This window comes from Crinia signifera, chromosome 1, assembly GCF_055691185.1.
Source record: "Crinia signifera chromosome 1, ASM5569118v1, whole genome shotgun sequence".
Taxonomy (NCBI): Eukaryota; Metazoa; Chordata; class Amphibia; order Anura; family Myobatrachidae; genus Crinia; species Crinia signifera.
The window spans coordinates 452,910,315-452,930,106 of record NC_139217.1 but is presented as its reverse complement, the minus strand read 5'-3'; the positions used below and the strand labels follow the sequence as shown (position 1 = coordinate 452,930,106).

The 19,792-nt window shown below is 46.5% G+C and overlaps 1 protein-coding gene across 2 annotated transcripts in view; it reads left to right on the top strand.

Annotated features, from left to right (window-relative positions):
- The window catches only part of RAI14 (retinoic acid induced 14), a 138,526-nt gene that overhangs the window by 71,639 nt on the left and 47,095 nt on the right, over window positions 1-19,792 (top strand). For both annotated transcript variants that reach the window (XM_083154994.1, XM_083154992.1), the window contains exon 3: window positions 6,307-6,437. In XM_083154994.1, coding sequence (XP_083011120.1) covers window positions 6,307-6,437 — 131 coding nt within the window. The remainder of the gene's footprint in view (window positions 1-6,306; window positions 6,438-19,792) is intronic.

Genomic DNA, 19,792 nt, shown 5'->3' with positions numbered 1-19,792 from the left:
GGGCTGGCGGCGGACCGGGATGGCCTATAAGGGTCCATTAAATGAAAAACACTTTCACTTTACAAAACGTTTGAGTATTGCATAAGCATAAACTTTCGCCCGTCCGTCGGAAAGGCCTTAAGACTAGTTAATATAGATCATGTAAAAAAAAAATAGATACAGTATGTGCACATAAGCTTTCTGGCAAGTTATTGCTTTACGGCAATTTTTGATGTTTCGGTTTTTAAAAGCCCAAACACATGGTACGGTATAATGGGTTTCTGGGTATTTTTTTTTTTATTTTTAATACATTTTCATTTTATTTGACACAGTAGCAGAACTGTATTCAACTTTGGAGGTGGCTTCTGTCAGTCTACACCTTGTGTTTGACAAATGACAGAAGCTGATTGGTCGGAACTTCATACAGTATCTTTTTCAATCTTCCCCAGCGAAACGTTTGGAGCTTTCCAAACTTAAAGCAAGGTGTATCTTCTGTTCCTAGTAAGCCTGGGCTCTTATAACACCTCTCCTACCCAGACCATATAATAGTGTCCCCTGTGCTGTTCTCTGTTCTCAGGGTGAAATACTAAACTTGGTGTCAAATATTCCAGGTAAACAATCCATTACTGTCCTCTTACTCTGCAGTATTTCAGCTGCCCAATGGTAATACCGTACAGTCCAGTTATTTATTAATGTGACCTGCATGTCTGGAATCGCAGGGCTGTGTCGCAGCTGCCCACCTCCGGAGCCGGTAATCACTGCCATGGAATGTTCTACTCCGCCCTTATCTAAGTGTTTTCCCTGTGTGGTGACTATTAATTATTATTCAGGCCTTGTTTGCAGTTGTGAACTAGGAGATAAAGCCACACATTTATGTGAAGAATGCCAAATATTTAAGGACTAGACAGGTATCATCAATGAGAAGCTGAGGGGTCACAGGGGTAAAGTTTACATGCAAGACTGACAGAACGTTAGGTAAAAAATTATTTCCACTTATCCAGCCAGTGCCTCCGTTACCTCCAGTCCAAGGGGGTGTGCAGTGCCTCAGTTACCTCCAGCCCAAGGGTGTGCAGTGGCTCAGTTACCTCCAGCCCAAGGTGCCTCTGCTACCTCCAGCCCAAGGGCCTGCGGTGCCTCCGTTACCTCCAGCCCACTAGCACACAGTGCCTTTGTTACTTCCAGCCCAAGGGCGTGCAGTGTCTCTGTTACCTCCAGCCCAAAGCCACGCGGTGCCTCTGTTAACTCCAGCTTAAGGGCACGTGGTGCCTCAATTACCTCCAGCCCAAGGGCGCACAGTGCCTCAGTTACCTCCAGCCCAAGGCCACGCGGTGCCTCCGTTACCTCCAGCCCAAGGGTGTGGGGTGCCTCCGTTACCTCCAGCCCAAGGGCGTGCAGTGCCTCAGTTACCTCCAGCCCAAGGGCATGCGGTGCCTCTGTTACCTCCAGCCCAAGGGCATGCGGTGCCTCTGTTACCTCCAGCCCAAGGCCACGTGGTGCCTCTGTTACCTCCAGCCTAAGGGGGTGCGGTGCCTCAGTTACCTCCAGCCCAAGGGCGCACAGTGCCTCAGTTACCTCCAGCCGAAGGGCGCAGAGTGCCTCTGTTACCTACAGCCCTAGGCCGCACAGTGCCTCAGTTACCTCCAGCTCAAGGGTGTGCGGTGCCTCCGTCACCTCCAGGCCGAGGGGCGTGCGGTGCCTCCGTCACCTCCAGTCCAAGGGCGTGGTGTGCCTTCATCACCTTCAGCCCAAGGGAGTGCGGTGCCTCCGTCACCTGCAGCCCAAGGGCTTCCGTTACCTCCAGCAAAATGGCATGGAACTATTATTTTTTTTAAATTTATGATTAAAACATACTTGGTAGACTCCAGTTTCATCTGTAATTAAAGATGGGATGTTGCCCAAAGCAACCAGATTGTATCTATTCTCTTCTAAAATGTGATAAATAAATAAGGAGTACAATCTGATTGGTTGCTATAGTCAACATCCCATCTTCAATAGAACTCCCATTTTAGTTACTTTGGGTGTGGTATGCGTCTCCGACGGTTGGGATTCCGACGGTAGTTTCTCCATTGGAATCCAGACTGTCAGTAGTCCAACAATGTGCTTGCCACCTGTTCTATTCTCCCTCTATGAGGGTTGTGGGAAAATAGCCCCTGACAGTTGGGATCCTGACTGTCGGGCATTTAGCAGCTAGGAGTCCGTTGATGAAGAAACGAAAATTGGAATCCCAACTGTTGGAGCGTCATCCAGCATCCAGTAATTGTAACCCTTAGGCTGCCTTGATGTACGCAATAGGTAGTATTAGAGAGAGAGAAATTTTTGTTCTAGGGAAAGTAGCAGTAACATGGTTTTCCGGGATGCAATTAACATGCCAGCGTTCAATATTCCGATATTCAGGATCCCGATGCGGGAATACAGAGAGCCGGGTTCCTGATCGGTAAGAATGTGGAGCTTGCTAGCAGGTGGTCTGGGAATGGAGGGTAAGGTTTAGGCACTAGTTGGGGGATTTATGGTTGGGCTGCAGGAAGAGGAAGGGTAGGGTTAGGCTATTGGAAGGGAGGGTAAGGTTTAGGCACTAGTTGGGGGATTTATGGTTGGGCTGCAGGAAGAGGAAGGGTAGAGTTAGGCTATTGGAAGGGAGGGTAAGGTTTAGGCACTAGTTGGGGGATTTAGGGTTGGGCTGCAGGGAGTGGAAGGTTAGGGTTAAGCTGTGGGAAGGGAGGATTAGGTTTAGGCTGTGGGGAAGGGAGGGTTAGGCTGTGGGCAAGGGAAGGTTAGGTTGCAAGGAGTGGAAGGTTAGGGTTAGGCTGTGGGAAGGATGGGTTAGGCTGCAGGGAGAGGAAGGTTAGGTTTAGGCTTTGGTGAAAGGAAGGTTAGGCTGCAGAGAGTGGAAGGTTAGGGTTAGGCTGCAGGAAGAGGAAGGTTAGGTTTAGGCTGTGGGTAAGGGAAGGTTAGGGTTAGGCTGCAGGGAGAGGAAGGTTAGGGTTAGGCTGCAGGGAGAGGACGGTTAGGGTTAGGCTGCAGGGAGAGGAAGGTTAGGGTTAGGCTGCAGGGAGAGGACGGTTAGGGTTAGGCTGCAGGGAGAATAAGGTTAGGGTAAGGCTGTGGGAAGGGAGGTTTAGGTTGCAGGGAGAGGAATGTTAGGGTAACCTGTGGGAAGGGAGGGTTATGGTTAGCCTGTGGGAAGGGAGGGTTAGGCTGCAGGGAGATGAAGGTTAGGGTTAGCCTGTGGGAAGATTAGGGTTAGGCTGTGGAGCAGGTGGTTAGGCTCAGGCTGCGGCAAAGAGAGGGTTAGGGTTAGCCTCCTAGATCAGAGAATTAGAGTGGGCAGGGGAGGGTAATTATACTTTCCTAATCCTTGTCTGGATTCCCTCCATCGGGATGCCGGCATTGATATTAGAACACCGGCATCCTGACCGCCGGTTATTTATATTTATCCCATTTTTCCTTAAACTCTCCGGTTCTTAGAATGCACATTGACCTCTGTAATGCTGTTAATTATCCAAACTGGCATAGTTATACTAAGTATGGTATATAGTATCCAAGCAGTCCTGCCACAGGTATGTACAGTAGCCGTGCCTAATGAGTAATTACAGCCATCTTTAATTCTGGTCTTTCCCAGCCTTTGAAGTTCTGTACCCATGTTATAACTCACCTTAAATAAACTCTGCAGCAAGAAACCTGGAAGTCATTTGCATACAGTTTCTCAATGCAAAATAGCTTAGACTTTTATTGGCGTACACCGCACCAGACACGCTTTTTGAACTGTAAAAGATAAATATAGATGTACTCTTTTTCATTTTAGATGCAGATGTTGTAAAGATGTTCTGGTTTTTAGCAAATTTATCGTGAGCTACTGGTTAAGGAGGAAAAAACCAATGTGACCTTTCAAAGGTGGTCTCCACGTGATCTATTCATTCTGTCGTTTAAAGGAGACTCTTTATAGGAATCTGTCATAGGCTTGACCGCTTTGGGCACTTTTGATGTGCAACTGGGGACACTGGGGTGGTTCCAGTGGGAAATTCAGGGAGAGGCGGGGCCATGCATTTGTGGCATTGAAGCAGAGTTGTGCCACAGTGGCTTAATTTGTGTAAAACGCCTCAACAAAGCCTCCACTATACAGGGCAGAGGGTGGTATCCAGTCTTGTGCGCATTCAGAAATGGCAGTACTCCATGGAAGGGCTTGGAGCGGTATTTTTATTATTATTACCAGTTATTTGTCTAACGCACACAATACTGACACGTTTTACAGAGAACATTACAGTATGTCCCAATGTACACACATTCCTGGTGGGTTTTTTTTTTTTTTAAATTGGAAGTCCATTAATCCACCTGTATATTTTTGAATTGTGTGAGGAAACCTGAGCACCAAGTGGAAACCCGCACAAGCACGGGGAGATTATACAAACTCCACACAATTAGTGTCATGGTGGGAATTTAACCCATGACCTCAGCAGGTATGGATCGTTAGGTCAACAGCATTATGGTCGACATGACTAGGTCAACAGGGTCATTAGGTTGACATGGGTAAGGTCGTCAGGGTGCATTACATTACATGTGCAGAGAGTTAGATTTGGGTGGGGTTTGTACTTCAAACTGATATCTGTATTGCAGTTTACAAATACAACAGTCAGTATTTACCTTGCACAGAAACAAAATAATTCACCCAAATCTAACTCTCTGCACATGTTACATCTGCCCCCCGCAGTGCTGCATGGTTTTGTCCATTAGAGAGAATATTTGCTTTTACGAGTGAACCAGAATCAAGCCCATGATCCGTTCCCCAGTTCCAGCTCATGAAACCTGCACTTCTGCTTAAATTCTGACTACCTGGTCCTGCTGCTGCACAAGAGGGACAGTTAGTGATATCAGCACACACCAGCCGAGGGCCCCCTGGCAAAGGGGGGCCCGAGGTACAGTTTGCCCAGTGTCCGTCCTCCCCCCCTCAATCTGGTTATGTATCACAAGTCCTAATGAACTTCTGCATGTATAATTCAGGTATCCTGCAGCAACAAAATATACCAGCCAATATGACAACAATACTTTTATTACTGTAAAAGTCCTGGTATTTTTTTTTTTTTTTATAGAAACAAGTAAAATGTTCCATATGGGCGATTGAGTGCACATTCCAACGTTACCGCCACCCCCCTCTGTTCGTGGAACCTCAATCCTGTGTTTTCCATATGTTCATACAGAGAACCAAAGCAATACAGCGTCTCAGCAAATGTGTGTGAACTGACTACTGCACGGGAGCAGTAACAACAGGACCACCGGGAAATGAAACCTTAACTGACAACAGACAGTAAGCTAGGGGCCACATACAGGCATCATTCTTAGCAAACCGCTACTGCGATATCGGAGGTCATTCTGGTTGGCTCGCACAGCTGCGAATTTTGCAGCTTTTGCGAGCGAACCAAACGCGTCCCGTACGAAGATCCGCACACAGAAATAATTTGCTGGTCACTGACTCAGATCTGCGGCTCCCTTGTACAGGAAGAGGCCAGGCAGCTGACATCAGTTGCCAGCCTTCGGCATTCGTCATTGCCGAATTTCCATGGGAACGCCCAGCTGGGTGTTTTAATGGGCACGACCTGTGTCCGCCATCCCCCCACCCACACTGCTCTGTGCGAACGGGCCGCCAACTATACCAGTCGCCGCGTCCATTCGTAAACTGAGCCTGCACATGTCCTCCATAGTCTTGAATGTTCAAATTTGCATTCCGTGCCCCTGACAGAGCATGCTGAGACTTGTAGTTCCACAACTAGCCAGCTCTACCTTACCTCGATACCTGCAATACACTATTGCACATACCAGCCATATTTCGAATGTCAATATGCCGTGTATGGCTACTGCTGCACATGATTAAATTATCAGTGATACGGATCCAATAGTTTCCTTTCCCATTATTGTTCTGTATACTTGGCGTGGATCTGCTATTTCAGGTAACATACCAATTGCCTTGGAGTTTCCTCGGAACAGATAAAGCGATTCACTTTAGACTTCTATCTAATGGGCAGCTGTCCCTGTCAGAAAATTCCAGCCATAGCTCAGAAGACCTATATAGCAGGTTGTAGCTTGTTTCTCCCACTTAACGTGCTGCACTATCCCCCATTGCATTATGTATGTCCAGTAAATGTATGTAAGCGAAGGTCAGGCCGTCCGTATGCACAGAGAGCGCCCCAGCTACCGACCAGTTCTCCCATGGATTTTCTAATGACAGATTTGCACTTTGTTCTTGGGATCTGTATGGGTTCACAGGTATTTTCACCTCCTAATACGGCGTAAGAGAATTGTACTGCAACCGTTAACGCGTTCACTTTTCTTGCGCAGACGAACGAGTGGAACAAGAATGACGAGCGCCTGCTGCAAGCCGTGGAACATGGAGAAACGGACAAAGTGTCAGGTCTTCTGGGGAAGAAAGGAGTGCTGGCCACCAAACTGGACAGCGAGGGGAAAACTGCGTAAGTTCCTCACGCATTTCTATGGCTGTTTTTGGGTTTTGGTGTGTTCTGTTTTTTTTATTTTTTTTTCACAAGACTTTAAACCCTTTGAGTGCCAAAAAATGCTGTGTAAAAAAAATAAAAAAGATTATCTCCTATATAAAGGTAACATTACAGCTCATTCTGATGAATACAAATGTTTTCTTGGCAATTTTCACGCCTATTTGACAAATTCACTTGGCACTGGAAGGGTTAACATTAGTGCATGTGTGTACTGTATGTTGTTAGTGTACTGTAGTTCCTGTGCTAATGTAAAGTCGTAGTGTAGTACATCTGCTGATAACAGAGAGATGAGCACAGGGGAGTTTTTGTTAAAAATAGGGATGCCAATCCTTGGATCCCGGGAATTTTGGGATTGAGCATTTTTCAATCCCAAATCCCAGGATTGGGAAACTGCCCCGGGATTGGTGGCGTCCCTACCTGTGACATAATTGTGCGACTGAGTGTTGCGATGAAGCACTGACAACATAACAAATGCAATTACAGTGTGAGTAGTAAATTTACTAAAGTGTCTGGGGGGGGGGGGGGAATGATGTTGCCCCTAGCAACCAATCAGATTCTTTCCATCATTTGTTTATTGCTTCCTGGTTGACAGAATTGGTTGCTATGGGCAACATCTCTCTTCATTTTTAGAAAGCTTTAGGGCCAGATGCACTAAGCTTCAAAAGTGATCAAATGGAGAGTGATAAACAGCCAGCCAATCAGCTCCTGCCTGACATGTCACAGACTGTGTTTGAAAACTGTCAGGTAGGAGATGATTGGTTGGTTGTTTATCACTCTCCATTTGATCACTTTTGAAGCTCAGTGCATCTGGGCCTTAGTAAGTTCACCCTGTGTTTCCCTGCAGAACAGATCTTGTATGAGGTCAGGTGTATGTATAAAGTGATATTTATATAATTAAATGGCATTTTAATATTCTATAAATGCGCAACTCTTGTTTTGTATTACATTCGATACAAATATCCAGGTCGCCCTTTTCCACCTGACTTTATAGAAAGCGACACGATATGGTTTAAATACCTATTTATAGTCTATACATGTACGATGTACATGGTGTATTCAGCCTCTAATACCCTTTACACATCGCACAAAATAACCCGGGTCCGAACCGGGATGTTGCCGGGTCAGTGTGCGGTGTGAAAGGGCCGGGTTGCTCCCGGGACGGACCCGTGTACAGACCCATGTACAATCCCAGCATTTGGAAAGGGAATAACTGGGGTTTTATGGAATGTGCTACATACAGTAAATGATGCATAGGTGCTGCTTGGTTGCCATGGACAACATCTCTTTCATATAGTCACTGAGCCACATTGTGTTCAGTTGTGTAAATACTGTACTTATACAGTAACACAATGAGTCAGTGAAATATTTCTTGTCGGTAAATTTGAATTTATTGGCAATAAAAAATATTTAGAGATGTGATTGAACAAGAAAAGTGTGAGTGACACACTCACTGAAAATCACTGTGCAGATTTTGTGGGTCCTGACCAGTGTTCTAAAAAGCAGCTTAACTAACTGCAACCTCAGCTGTTTTGACCTGCATCAGATCCTCTCTGGAAATTTTAAGGTGCAACATATATGTGGAAGCTACTCTACTTTGCTGTTTAATTATTAATCGTCCATCTCGTTCATTACAAAGAGCTCACTATAGCATGCTTCCATTCTGGGTCTTGGAACTTCATTAAAACATTCTTTAGCGGGAACTGGGGTCTGGCTGAAAATGCTCACGGTGGTAAGAATAAAGTCCAGTATGCCGGCTCCTTAAGATTGGTCCTTCAGTCATTTTCTTTTTCAATTTGATCCTAAAAGCTCAACATTTCCCCCATTTACGTCTCAGGATAATAACTGAAGAGAGGGAACTTCTGTGACTGTAGCATAATGCTGTCATGGGCGTAATGCCAATGTTTGGGCACTTGATCAATTTTTGTTCTGCTGCTGCCCCTTTGCAAAAATTCCTTACGGTGCGTGTGTACAATAGAGGCCACTGTTGTTTACAGAGTTGCAGTAGGGCCGGCGGTACTCAACCATGGGCGTACCTGGGTGGTGACTGTCAGGTGGCCTAAATTTTTTTTTATTTTTTTTTAAAGGCCATCTCTTAGGCGTTTCATAGGAGGATCACGTGTGAGTCAGTGCATTCCCAAACACTGATCAACAGCCACAGATACCATGTTTAGAGGAACTTGGGAAGGCATTATGGTGGAGTGGGCAGAACCAGCAACGCAGACGCAGTGTCCTCAAGTAGGTGTCTCGGCACATGTACTCGCCATCGTATGCTGGCGAACAAGATGTTGAATGCACCTACGCATAAGGTGTCCCCGAGTTGTCATCACCTCTTGACCTTGTCACCACCTCTTGACCTTTTTTGTTGAGAAAACGACCCTGTGGTCCTCGTGGTAAATTAGACACGCCCCTTATATTAGAACTTTCTCCTTCTTTAAATATCTGTAGCCTCTAGCATATACTGTAATCTATTCATGCCCCAAGCTGGCAATGCCCTGAGCTTGCCACCTGAGGAGAGACTGTATACAGTGGAGTCATGAAGCGTGAAGTAGTCATTGTGCATTTGCTGGCAGCTATACCTGAACCTCCTTCCTCTGTCTGATCTGCTGTAGAACCAGACGGTCACTTTTGTTCTGTGCTGCCGCTGTTGTGGTTATGTTTTATCTGTCTGTAGTCCGGTGTTTGTCTTGTAGCATCGTGCATGCTGACAGAGAAGGAGTTGGCACACTTGTTCCCCGTGGTGGGTGCGGCTGCCACATAGATGCCGTGGGATCAAGAAATAAGGAAGGGAGATGGCAGCAGATTTGACATTTACAGTGTACTTATTGCAAAGCTATATGCGTGAATAACAGTAAGCCACTAACCCATGCCTGATAATATACAGCAAGCCACTCGCCCGTGTGTGCTAATTATACAGCAAGCCAGTGGCCACTTAGACTGTGGGGAGGGTCAGGGTTACTCTGTGGGGGTGGTTAGGGTTAGGCTGTGGGGGTGGTTAGGGTTAGGCTGCAGTGGGAGGTTAGGGTTAGGCTGTGGGGAGGGTTATGGTTACTCTGCGTGGGTGGTTAGGGTTAGGCTGTGGGGAGGGTTAGGGTTACTCTGTGGGGGTGGTTAGGGTTAGGCTGTGGGGGTGGTTAGGGTTAGGCTGCAGTGGGAGGTTAGGGTTAGGCTGTGGGGAGGGTTATGGTTACTCTGCGTGGGTGGTTAGGGTTAGGCTGTGGGGAGGGTTAGGGTTACTCTGCAGGGGTGGTTAGGGTTAGGCTGCAGTGGGAGGTTAGGGTTACTCTGCGGGGGTGGTTAGGATTAGGCTGTGGGGAGGGTTAGGGTTACTCTGCATGGGGTGGTTAGGGTTAGGCTGCAGTGGGAGGTTAGGGTTACTCTGCGGGGGTGGTTAGGGTTAGACTGTGGGGAGGGTCAGGGTTACTCTTCGGGGGTGGTTAGGGTTAGGCTGTGGGGGTGGTTAGGGTTAGGCTGCGTGGGTAGTTAGGGTTAGGCTGCAGTGGGAGGTTAGGGTTAGGCTGTGGGGAAGGTTATGGTTACTCTGCGTGGGTGGTTAGGGTTAGGCTGTGGGGAGGGTTACTCTGTGGGGGTGGTTAGGGTTAGGCTGCGTGGGTAGTTAGGGTTAGACTGCAGTGGGAGGTTAGGGTTAGGCTGTGGGGAGGGTTATGGTTACTCTGCATGGTTAGTAAGGGTTAGGATGCAGTGGGAGGTTAGGGTTACTCTGCGGGGGTGGTTAGGGTTAGGCTGCAGTGGGAGGTTAGGGTTAGGCTGTGGGGAGGGTTATAGTTACTCTGCATGGTTAGTAAGGGTTAGGATGCAGTGGGAGGTTAGGGTTACTCTGCGGGGGTGGTTAGGGTTAGGCTTCGGGGGTGGTTAGGGTTAGGATGCAGTGGGAGGTTAGGGTTAGGCTGTGGGCAGGGTTAGGTTTACTCTGCGGGATGGTTAGGGTTAGGCTGCAGTGGGGGGTTAGGGTTTAGGCTGTGGGGATGGTTAGGGTTAGGCTGCAGTGGGAGGTTAGGGTTAGGCTTCGGGGTGGTTAGGGTTAGGATGCAGTGGGAGGTTAGGGTTAGGCTGTGGGGAGGGTTAAGGTTACTCTGCATGGTTGGTTAGGGTTACTCTGTGGGGGTTTTAGGGTTAGGCTTCGGGGGTGGTTAGGGTTAGGATGCAGTGGGAGGTTAGGGTTAGGCTGTGGGGAGGGTTAGGTTTACTCTGCTGAGATGGTTAGGGTTAGGCTGCAGTGGGAGGTTAGGGTTAAGGTTAGGCACTAGCGGGCAAGGTTAGGGGTAGGCTGCAGGGTTAGCCAATCGGGAAGCCGGCACCATTATTCTGGCTGTCGGCATCCCCTCCCCCGGTCATCTGTACGTATACCTTTCGCTGATACTTCCACTGCTATAATGGGCATGGGTTATCCCACAGGATACAGTTACTGAGCTTGCTTAGTTCAACTCAGGAGAAGCTGTCACATTTGACTTATGTCTTCCCAGATGTGGTTGGTGCTCAGCCAAAGGTCCTATCCCGGCAGCCTCCATCTGACCTCCTTTACCAGGTCTTATTGGTGCAGGTACTGATCTGTCGGCCCTGAGTAGCACCTGATTGGTAGATTAGCTTCACCACGGCACAAAGGACTCTCTGTTATTATTATACCTTCAGACAAGTTTACAACACACGAGAGCTGGAATGCTCGGCATGTGACTTATGAATTACAGTAACACGGCTGCCGCTTTGGAAGACCTGCGGTATCTGGCCTGCCGGACTGCGTGCCAGATCACAGGAATGTAATAATAGCAGCGGCTATCATGGATTAATGTGTGTGCGAGACACAGAGCTGTCATTAAAGAAGAAAGAAGGCTGTGGTAACCAATATAGGCCATTTAGTACCAGCCAATCAGCCAGTCGTTTTTATTCAAACACAGTCCAGAACATGACAGTTAGGAGCTAATTGACTGGTACTTTATCTTTCTTCACTTTATCTCTCCTCAATGATTAGTACATAAAATCCATGTTAAGTTTGTGATGTAGAGTTTTAAGCAATAATTAAATGAAATCTGTTTCTCAGCAGTATAGCGAAGCTTTGTCACATTATTATTATTATTATTATTATTATTTTTACTATTTATATGGCGCCACCTTCAAGGGGGGAGATGAGTTGGCTAGTGGAGAAGTAGTCCACAGTAGCCAATCAGCTTTGAGGTAGCATTTATCAAGTATATTCTATAAAATAAATAGAATCTGATTGGTTGCGTAAGCGGCTTCTTCATTTGTTCACATTAACACTCTTAATAAATCTGACCAGTATGCCAACCGCATTCTTTATTAATCGTGCATAGACATACTTCCCTACTTAAAGGCAGCCATGTTGCACAAGACCAGGCCTCAAGGAGGCGGTCTGGTAGTGTGGAGACACGATTGCATTATCATAGCCCCACCCCCTACTTTACAAGGCCCACATTGCTATGATGATGAGGCAGTTGGGAGCCCCCTCCTGTCATTCATGAATAGACCCTGTGTGCATGTGCACAGCGCCTATTCCTGCAGCCAGAGGAGCTGGGGGCATAGCCAGCAGCACACGGAGCTGCTGTGCATGCCCCCACCGCGGTGAAAATGGGGCGTGGCCTTGCGGCAGCATCGCCTGTTCAGGCCATGCCCCCTTTCTGCTAGGCCACGCCCTCAAATTTTTTGGCGAACGGTCCCTCCTCACTACAGATAGATGTTGGGAAGTATGGTTATATTAAGACATGAAACTGTCAATATACCTTTACACCAGGTATGGGGAACCTTCGGCTCTCCAGCTGTTGTTGAACTGCACACCCCAGCATGCCCTGCTACAGTTTGGCAATTTGGCCATACTTAAACTGTTGCAGGGCATGCTGGGATGTGTAGTTCAACAACAGCTGGCTGGCCTTTAGACTATGGGATAAAATCGGACCACTTAAAGGAAACACCCTGAGAGAACATACAAACTCTACTCTGATACTGACCTGGTAAGAATGACATTCATAGCCCATTGCTAACCATTGTGCCACCATGTTTCACACAAACTGACAAATATATATATATATATCCATAGGTAGAAGCATGAATATACTTACCCAATCTGTATTCATTCATTGTGTATGAATCACTCCCACAACCATGTCTAGATTGCACAAGTTAAAGTGCAACAACTCATAATATAGGTAAAAATACACAAAGGAACTATAACAAAAATTCATGAGAACTTGAGTGCCCATCCCAAGTGCCATCCACCCCCTGGGAGAGAGCTTTCCTAAATGCTTATAAACCAGAAGACATGGCAAGGAAATGTTGAACAATGAGCTGGGCCGCCGAGTACTCGCACGGGCCCGGGTACTGGATATTTTCCCTGATGAGTAAGACCACATGCTTTGTGGTCAGTAAACGGTATATAATGTCCACCTTAATATTACACACGTTCTGTCCAACACAGGCTGAACATTTCCTGCTTGGTCTCCTAATTCTGGCACAGAAAAACAGGACCCCATTTGACCTGCCTTTTGCTCAGCCATTAAAGACAAACTGCACTTCCTTTTTGGTGTTAAAACAACTATAATTCATTCTTGCTGCTAGTTTTGTAACCAGGCGTTCGAGGTCTAGAAATATAACAATCCGGTGTTCTATTTGTTTAGTGTCAATAAACTGGGTTGTCCTGGGAAAGCCAGGGACAACAAGAGCCTTGTGCCTGATTCCTGTGGACAGAAAGGTGACAGAGTTGTCACCAGTCTGGTGTTTACCAGCTCAGATGGTGTATAAACCAGGTACCAGATCTCTTGAAGTGCCTGGATCTGAATATTTGTTTCCTGTGCTCCTGTGAATGAGGGGAGTCGGCCCCTGCTGAACTGTACATGTGTCCCTTACTGTCTGCCATCAGTGGTGGAGGAGACTCTCACAGTAACTGTACAGAAGGCTGTATGAGTGCACGCACTGTCAGAGAGTCTCTGTGTAGGACATTTACCAGTATACGAGCGAGATGTACTAAGCCTTGAAAAGTGATCAAATGAAGACTGATAAACCACCAACCAATCAGCTCCTACCTGCCATTTTTCAAACTCAGTCGGTGGCCTGGCAGTTAGGAGCTGATTGGCTGGTGGTTTATCACTCTCTATTTTATCACTTGGGATGTACTAGTACAATATTCTAATAGAATGACTCAGGTGAACTGTATACTAGTACTATATACTTAGAATGACAGGGGTGTTCTGTATATTGGTTCTGTATACTCAGAGTGAAATGTCTGTGCTGTATTCTGATACTGTATACTCATAGAGACAGAGCTCTGCTGTATATTAATGGAATGACAGAGCGATATTGTATACTGGTAATATATACTAATAGAATGACTACTGTATACTAATAGAATGACTGTTCTGTACTGTATACTGCTGCTATATACTGATAGAATGACTGTTCTGTACTGTATACTGCTGCTATATACTGATAGAATGACTGTTCTGTACTGTATACTGCTGCTATATACTGATAGAATGACTGTTCTGTACTGTATACTGGTACTATATACTAATAGAATGACTATTCTGTACTGTATACTGGTACTACTGTATATACTAATAGAATGACTGTTCTGTACTGTATACTGCTGCTATATACTGATAGAATGACTGTTCTGTACTGTATACTGGTGCTATATACTGATAGAATGACTATTCTGTACTGTATACTGCTGCTATATACTGATAGAATGACTGTTCTGTACTGTATACTGCTGCTATATACTGATAGAATGACTGTTCTGTACTGTATACTGGTACTATATACTGATAGAATGACTGTACTGTACTGTATACTGCTGCTATATACTGATAGAATGACTGTTCTGTACTGTATACTGGTAATATATACTAATAGAATGACTACTGTATACTAATAGAATGACTGTTCTGTACTGTATACTGCTGCTATATACTAATAGAATTACTATTCTGTACTGTATACTGGTACTATATACTGATAGAATGACTGTACTGTATACTGGTGCTATATACTAATAGAATGACTGTACTGTACTGTATACTGGTGCTATATACAGTACTGATAGAGATGACGGTACTTGTGGATTATCACGGCTCCCATCGCATGCCATATATAGTGGCATGCGATGCGATGCGATTTTTACCGATTTTTGACATTTTTGTCAAAATCGTATGCAATCGCATCACATGCGATCGCATCGCATGCGATTTGATCGCATGCGATCGCATACGATTTTGCACTGAAAAGCATCCAAATGCATTGGAATTAGTATTAAACATGTTCAATGGCCCCCAAATGGCATTTTTGAGGCTGTACCACCCCCACTATCAATGCGAACCCGAAGCGTGGCGAGCGCAGCGGTACGCGTCCTACGACCTTTTCATACCCCCACTATCCACGTCGGCGTGGAGTTGAGGATAGAAAGTGTGGCGAGCGCAGCGAGCCACCGAGCCCGAAGCGTGGCGAGCGGACGCGGACACCTGTGAAGCCCGTGAGGGGACGCGGATACCTGTGAAGGTATCCGCGTCCCCTCGCGGGGCTCGCCACGCTTCGAGCTCGGTGGCTCGCTGCGCTCGCCACACTTTCTATTCTCAACTCCACGCCGACGTGGATAGTGGGGGTATGAAAAGGTCGTAGGACGCGTACCGCCGCCCCTCGCGCGCTCGCTGCGCTCGCCACGCTTCGGGTTCGCGTTGATAGTGGGGGTGGTACAGCCTCAAAAATGCCATTTGGGGGCCATTGAACATGTTTCATACTAATTCCAATGCATTTGGATGCTTTTCAGTGAAAAATCATATGCGATTGCATGCGATCAAATCACATGCGATGCGATTTTTTCGCATACGATGGCCATCGTGGGAGCCGTGATAATCCACAAGTACCGAGATGACAGAGCAGTACTGCATACTGGTACTACATACTGATAGAATGACTATTCTGTACTGTATACTGGTGCTATATACTAATAGAATGACTGTACTGTATACTGGTACTGTATACTGATAGAATGACTGTTCTGTACTGTATTCTGGTGCAGTATACTAATAGAATGACTGTACTGTATACTGATAGAATGACTGTTCTGTACTGTATACTGGTACTACTGTATATACTAATAGAATTACTGTTCTGTACTGTATACTGGTGCTGTATACTAATAGAATGACTGTACTGTATACTGGTACTGTATACTGATAGAATGACTGTTCTGTACTGTATTCTGGTGCTGTATACTAATAGAATGCTCTGTCCTATTACTATATGTTATAGGCTCCGATTTGCTGGTTCTGGCCGCTAGCTGCATTTGTACAGAATGAATGTGTTCTAAAAACTGAAAGTCGTAAGACGATTATCTGATAAAGTGCAGGCCTGTGTAATGACCCCGTGCTTTGTTATTGGTGAGGCCATGTAAAATGTCCATAACTCGCAGGAGAGTAATTAGAAGGAACAGAGGAGCTGATTCTGGAACATGTCAGAGTATGATGTCAAAGGACCAGTTCCCCCAGCTGCGAATCTCTGGTGTGCAACGCACTGAATCAGGAACATACCCCAGTGTCTCCATCAGTAATCTACTGTGTGTGCCCTGAATACAGACATCCCACAGCCCGGGAACACTGATATAGTACAGGGGAACCTTCCCTTTTTCACTTATAAGGGGAGATGTATCAATCCACATCGACCCACAGATTTTCAGCCTCCACCAATTGAAGGCTGCTGCCAAATTCACAAGTACTATTATCGCACCATTTCTTAACACATTGTGGGGCTGATTCAGAGATGAAACTAATGACCCTTTATTACTCCCACATACCACACATGCGACACAGGGGTGCATTTACAATGGATCACATATTCAATGCGATGATCCGGGGGAGGCATACAGTACTGCAGCGTCATGCATCATGCTACTGAGACTTAATATGTGCGACTAACCCCCGAAAACGGGTGTTTTGGGGGAATTAGATGGAAATATTGAATGACAAATGTTATTCATAATAGTATGGAATTGCACCGCAACTGTTCAATTCCATGTAATTAAAATGTAAAGGCAGCAGGAGGAGTCTGTAGACAGGAAGTGGTCACCATGCCGACGATCGGGAGGCTCCCAGCACCAGAATCCCAACAGTCAGCCAGTGCTGAAATATCAACATCACTGGAGGTGCTGACCCCGGAATCTGTGTTGCGCCCTAATGTGTACATGTGTACAGTTGTATGCATAGCCTAGTTTGGACCACATCTGTCCGTACTCTTGGCTTCATTATTGTTATCCTTACCAGTGAGCACTGGCACCAGCAGCCTCCATGATGGAACTGATCTATCTGAACTCAGATGTAATTAGGCTGAGGCCCAACTCTGTGCAGTCCGCAGAGCATTTGGTTTCCATGTGGCTCTCCACCGCCCATACTTTTCTACATTTAGGGGGTTATTCTGGTTAATTCTCAAGGCTACGAATTCGCAGCCTCTCGGGTCCACCAAACCCCGCCTTGCGAATGGTGGCCTGGCCGTCACCCATTCGCAAGGGCGATTCCCTCGCAGGGCCTGCGAATGGATCCATTCACAGCCTAGTGGGATCCACCCACATCATTCGATGGTTGGAAACCATCGAATGATGATGGCGAAGGTCCACGCATATAAAAATGACTCTGAAGTCACTTACATATGTGTGGACACTCCAGAGGAAGTGGGCGTTTGGGTATTAGGGCATTTGCGTGAGAACGTCCATGAAACGCTGGGCGTTCCCATATGGAAATACCCCCCCCCCTCCAGCACACTTGGGTGCGTGCACCCAGCGAACACCCTGATTGCTGTGGCCACGCGCACCCGGTGTATGCACATGCCCAGAATTGACCCTGAGCATACGCCCACCATCCATCGGAGCCACTGTGAATATTCTGGTCCGTAATAATAGCACTATACAAACACATACAATGGGACAATGGGAGTTATGTAATAGGTTCTGAGATTACCGGTGTGATTTTGGCGAGTGTGCCGCTGTATTTAGAATGGAAGTCAGTTATAAGACTGGTTTTGCTTTAAATGTAGCATCGATCTCGCTGAATTTACACCGGTTGCGTAATTTTTGAACATGTTTCGTAACTCCCAAAGAGGGAGATGTGCCAATGGGAGTGGTACAGGGGTCCGAGAGTTGGGATCCGGATAGTCATTAGCCCGATGTCGGGATCCCGACTGGCCGGACTCAGACAGCATGGTGAGCTCAACAAAGCCCCTTGCGGGCACGGTGGCTCGCTACGCTCACCACCTATTCTATTCTCCCTATATGGGGGTCGTGGATCCCACGAGGGAGAATAGCCGGTGGCAGTCGAGTACTCGGCTGTCGGTGTTTTGACAGTCGGGATCCCGACGTTGGGTAATGTATTCCATGCATGGATTTATGGAGCGCAGGAGCTCCCACTATTGGTTGGTTAGCGCCCCCCCCCACATTGGACTTTTGGTTGTATAGTTCCTGCATTCTCCTGGGTTGAGGCCTGATAGCCATCGTACTCCTACTTCCTGGAGGTCTTGTGCAGCACATGATAAGCCCCTTCCAAACCGCAGGACAAACCACAAATTCTTTCGTCTCAGGAGGTTCTGGAACACTGTGTTAGTGGTTGGAGCCACACAGGGAACTCGTCTGTTCATTGTCTCCATTTCCTGCCGCTCTGATTCTGGACAACATACTCCACATATTTAGAAAATATCACATTTTCTTCCCCTTAATTGTATTCATAGGGATAATTGTGTGACACCAACTACAGTATATGTCCATTGATGAGATTGCATGACTGGTGTTGGCTTGTCTTTTGCTATGAAAGTGGTTGCAACCCCATATTTGGTCAACAGTCGTCATTTCAAAGTTCCAATCATGTCAGCATTCCTTATGTCGACACTGATGAAATGTGAGCATGATTAGAATGTCAACAGGAAGTTCCTGGCGCTCTAGCATGTTCATCCAGGTCCGATGACTTCCAGCTCAACCTACAGCAGATCGGCTATTGATTATCCCTAACCTCTGACCCCCCTAGTGCCTAATCCTCGCCTCCCCCTCATAGCTTAACTCTAAATCTACCCTCCTGGAACCTACACCTAACTTGTACTCCAATAGCCTAGCCTTGTCGGGTGGCGGACGGTGCCCCGACAGTCGGGATTCCGACAGTCATCACTCCGACGTCGGAATCCCGACTGCTCCCTCGTGGGGGTCCACGACCCCCATAGAGGGAGGATAAAATAGGTGGCGAGCTGCGCTGTGTCCGTGTCCGCAGCGACTTTTCACTTGCCTTCTTTTCAAAACTAGTTTCAGCGAGATTATAGTTGGTAGTAGAATTTTGCGCCCCATTGAGGGGGATATCATGCTCCACCCAGAGGGCGTGTCTAGTTCCATATATGGAGAGATTGTGAAAAGAGATTGCGAACGTGGCACCTAGAAGCGTGAGTGTGTACTGCTACATCTGAGAGGAATCTTGTAAAATGACTTATATCCAAATGTAGATGAGCCCAAAGCAGTTAGTAAGAGATACTATACTTGGTAAAGTGCTGGGAAATGGTGCTGATGATTCAGTGTAAATGTATCTATCTCTCAATCCTTTTTTCCCAAAAAAATGTAACAGTGTAATGTGGGCTAGGTGAAATGAGGGAGATTGCTAGACTAATGAGGGAGGGAGGGAGATTGCTGCTATTTCAGGGAGTTTCCTGCAAAATGCAGGAGGGGAGGTAACTATGATGTAACAGTGTAATGTGGGTTAGGGTGACATGAGGGAGATTGCTAGACAAATGAGGGAGAGAGGGAGATTGCTGCTATGTCAGGGAGTCTCCTGCAGAATGCAGGAGGGGAGGTAACTATGATATAACAGTGTAATGTGGGCTAGGTGAAATGAGGGAGATTGCTAGACAAATGAGGGAGAGAGGTAGATTGCTGCTATGTCAGGGAGTCTCCTGCAGAATGCAGGAGGGGAGGTAACTATGATGTAACAGTGTAATGTGGGCTAGGTGAAATGAGGGAGATTGCTAGACTAATGAGGGAAAGAAAGAGATTGTTGCTATTTCAGGGAGTCTCATTCAGTAAACTGAATTACCCTCATAGATTTTTCCTATTAAACAATGTTTCCCATAACCGTTTCCTTGCAGCAGATTATAGTCTGCAGCACCACCTGCTGGACGCATAGGAAATACATCTGCTGGAAAACTGGATTCAGTGAATTTAGATGCATGCTTTTGGCATACTTCCACACTACCTGCAATGTAGACAGTTAGCGTGGTTATTTCACATCTACCTGTTTTAAGTGTTTACCCAGAGCGGGATTAATAGAGGGTAC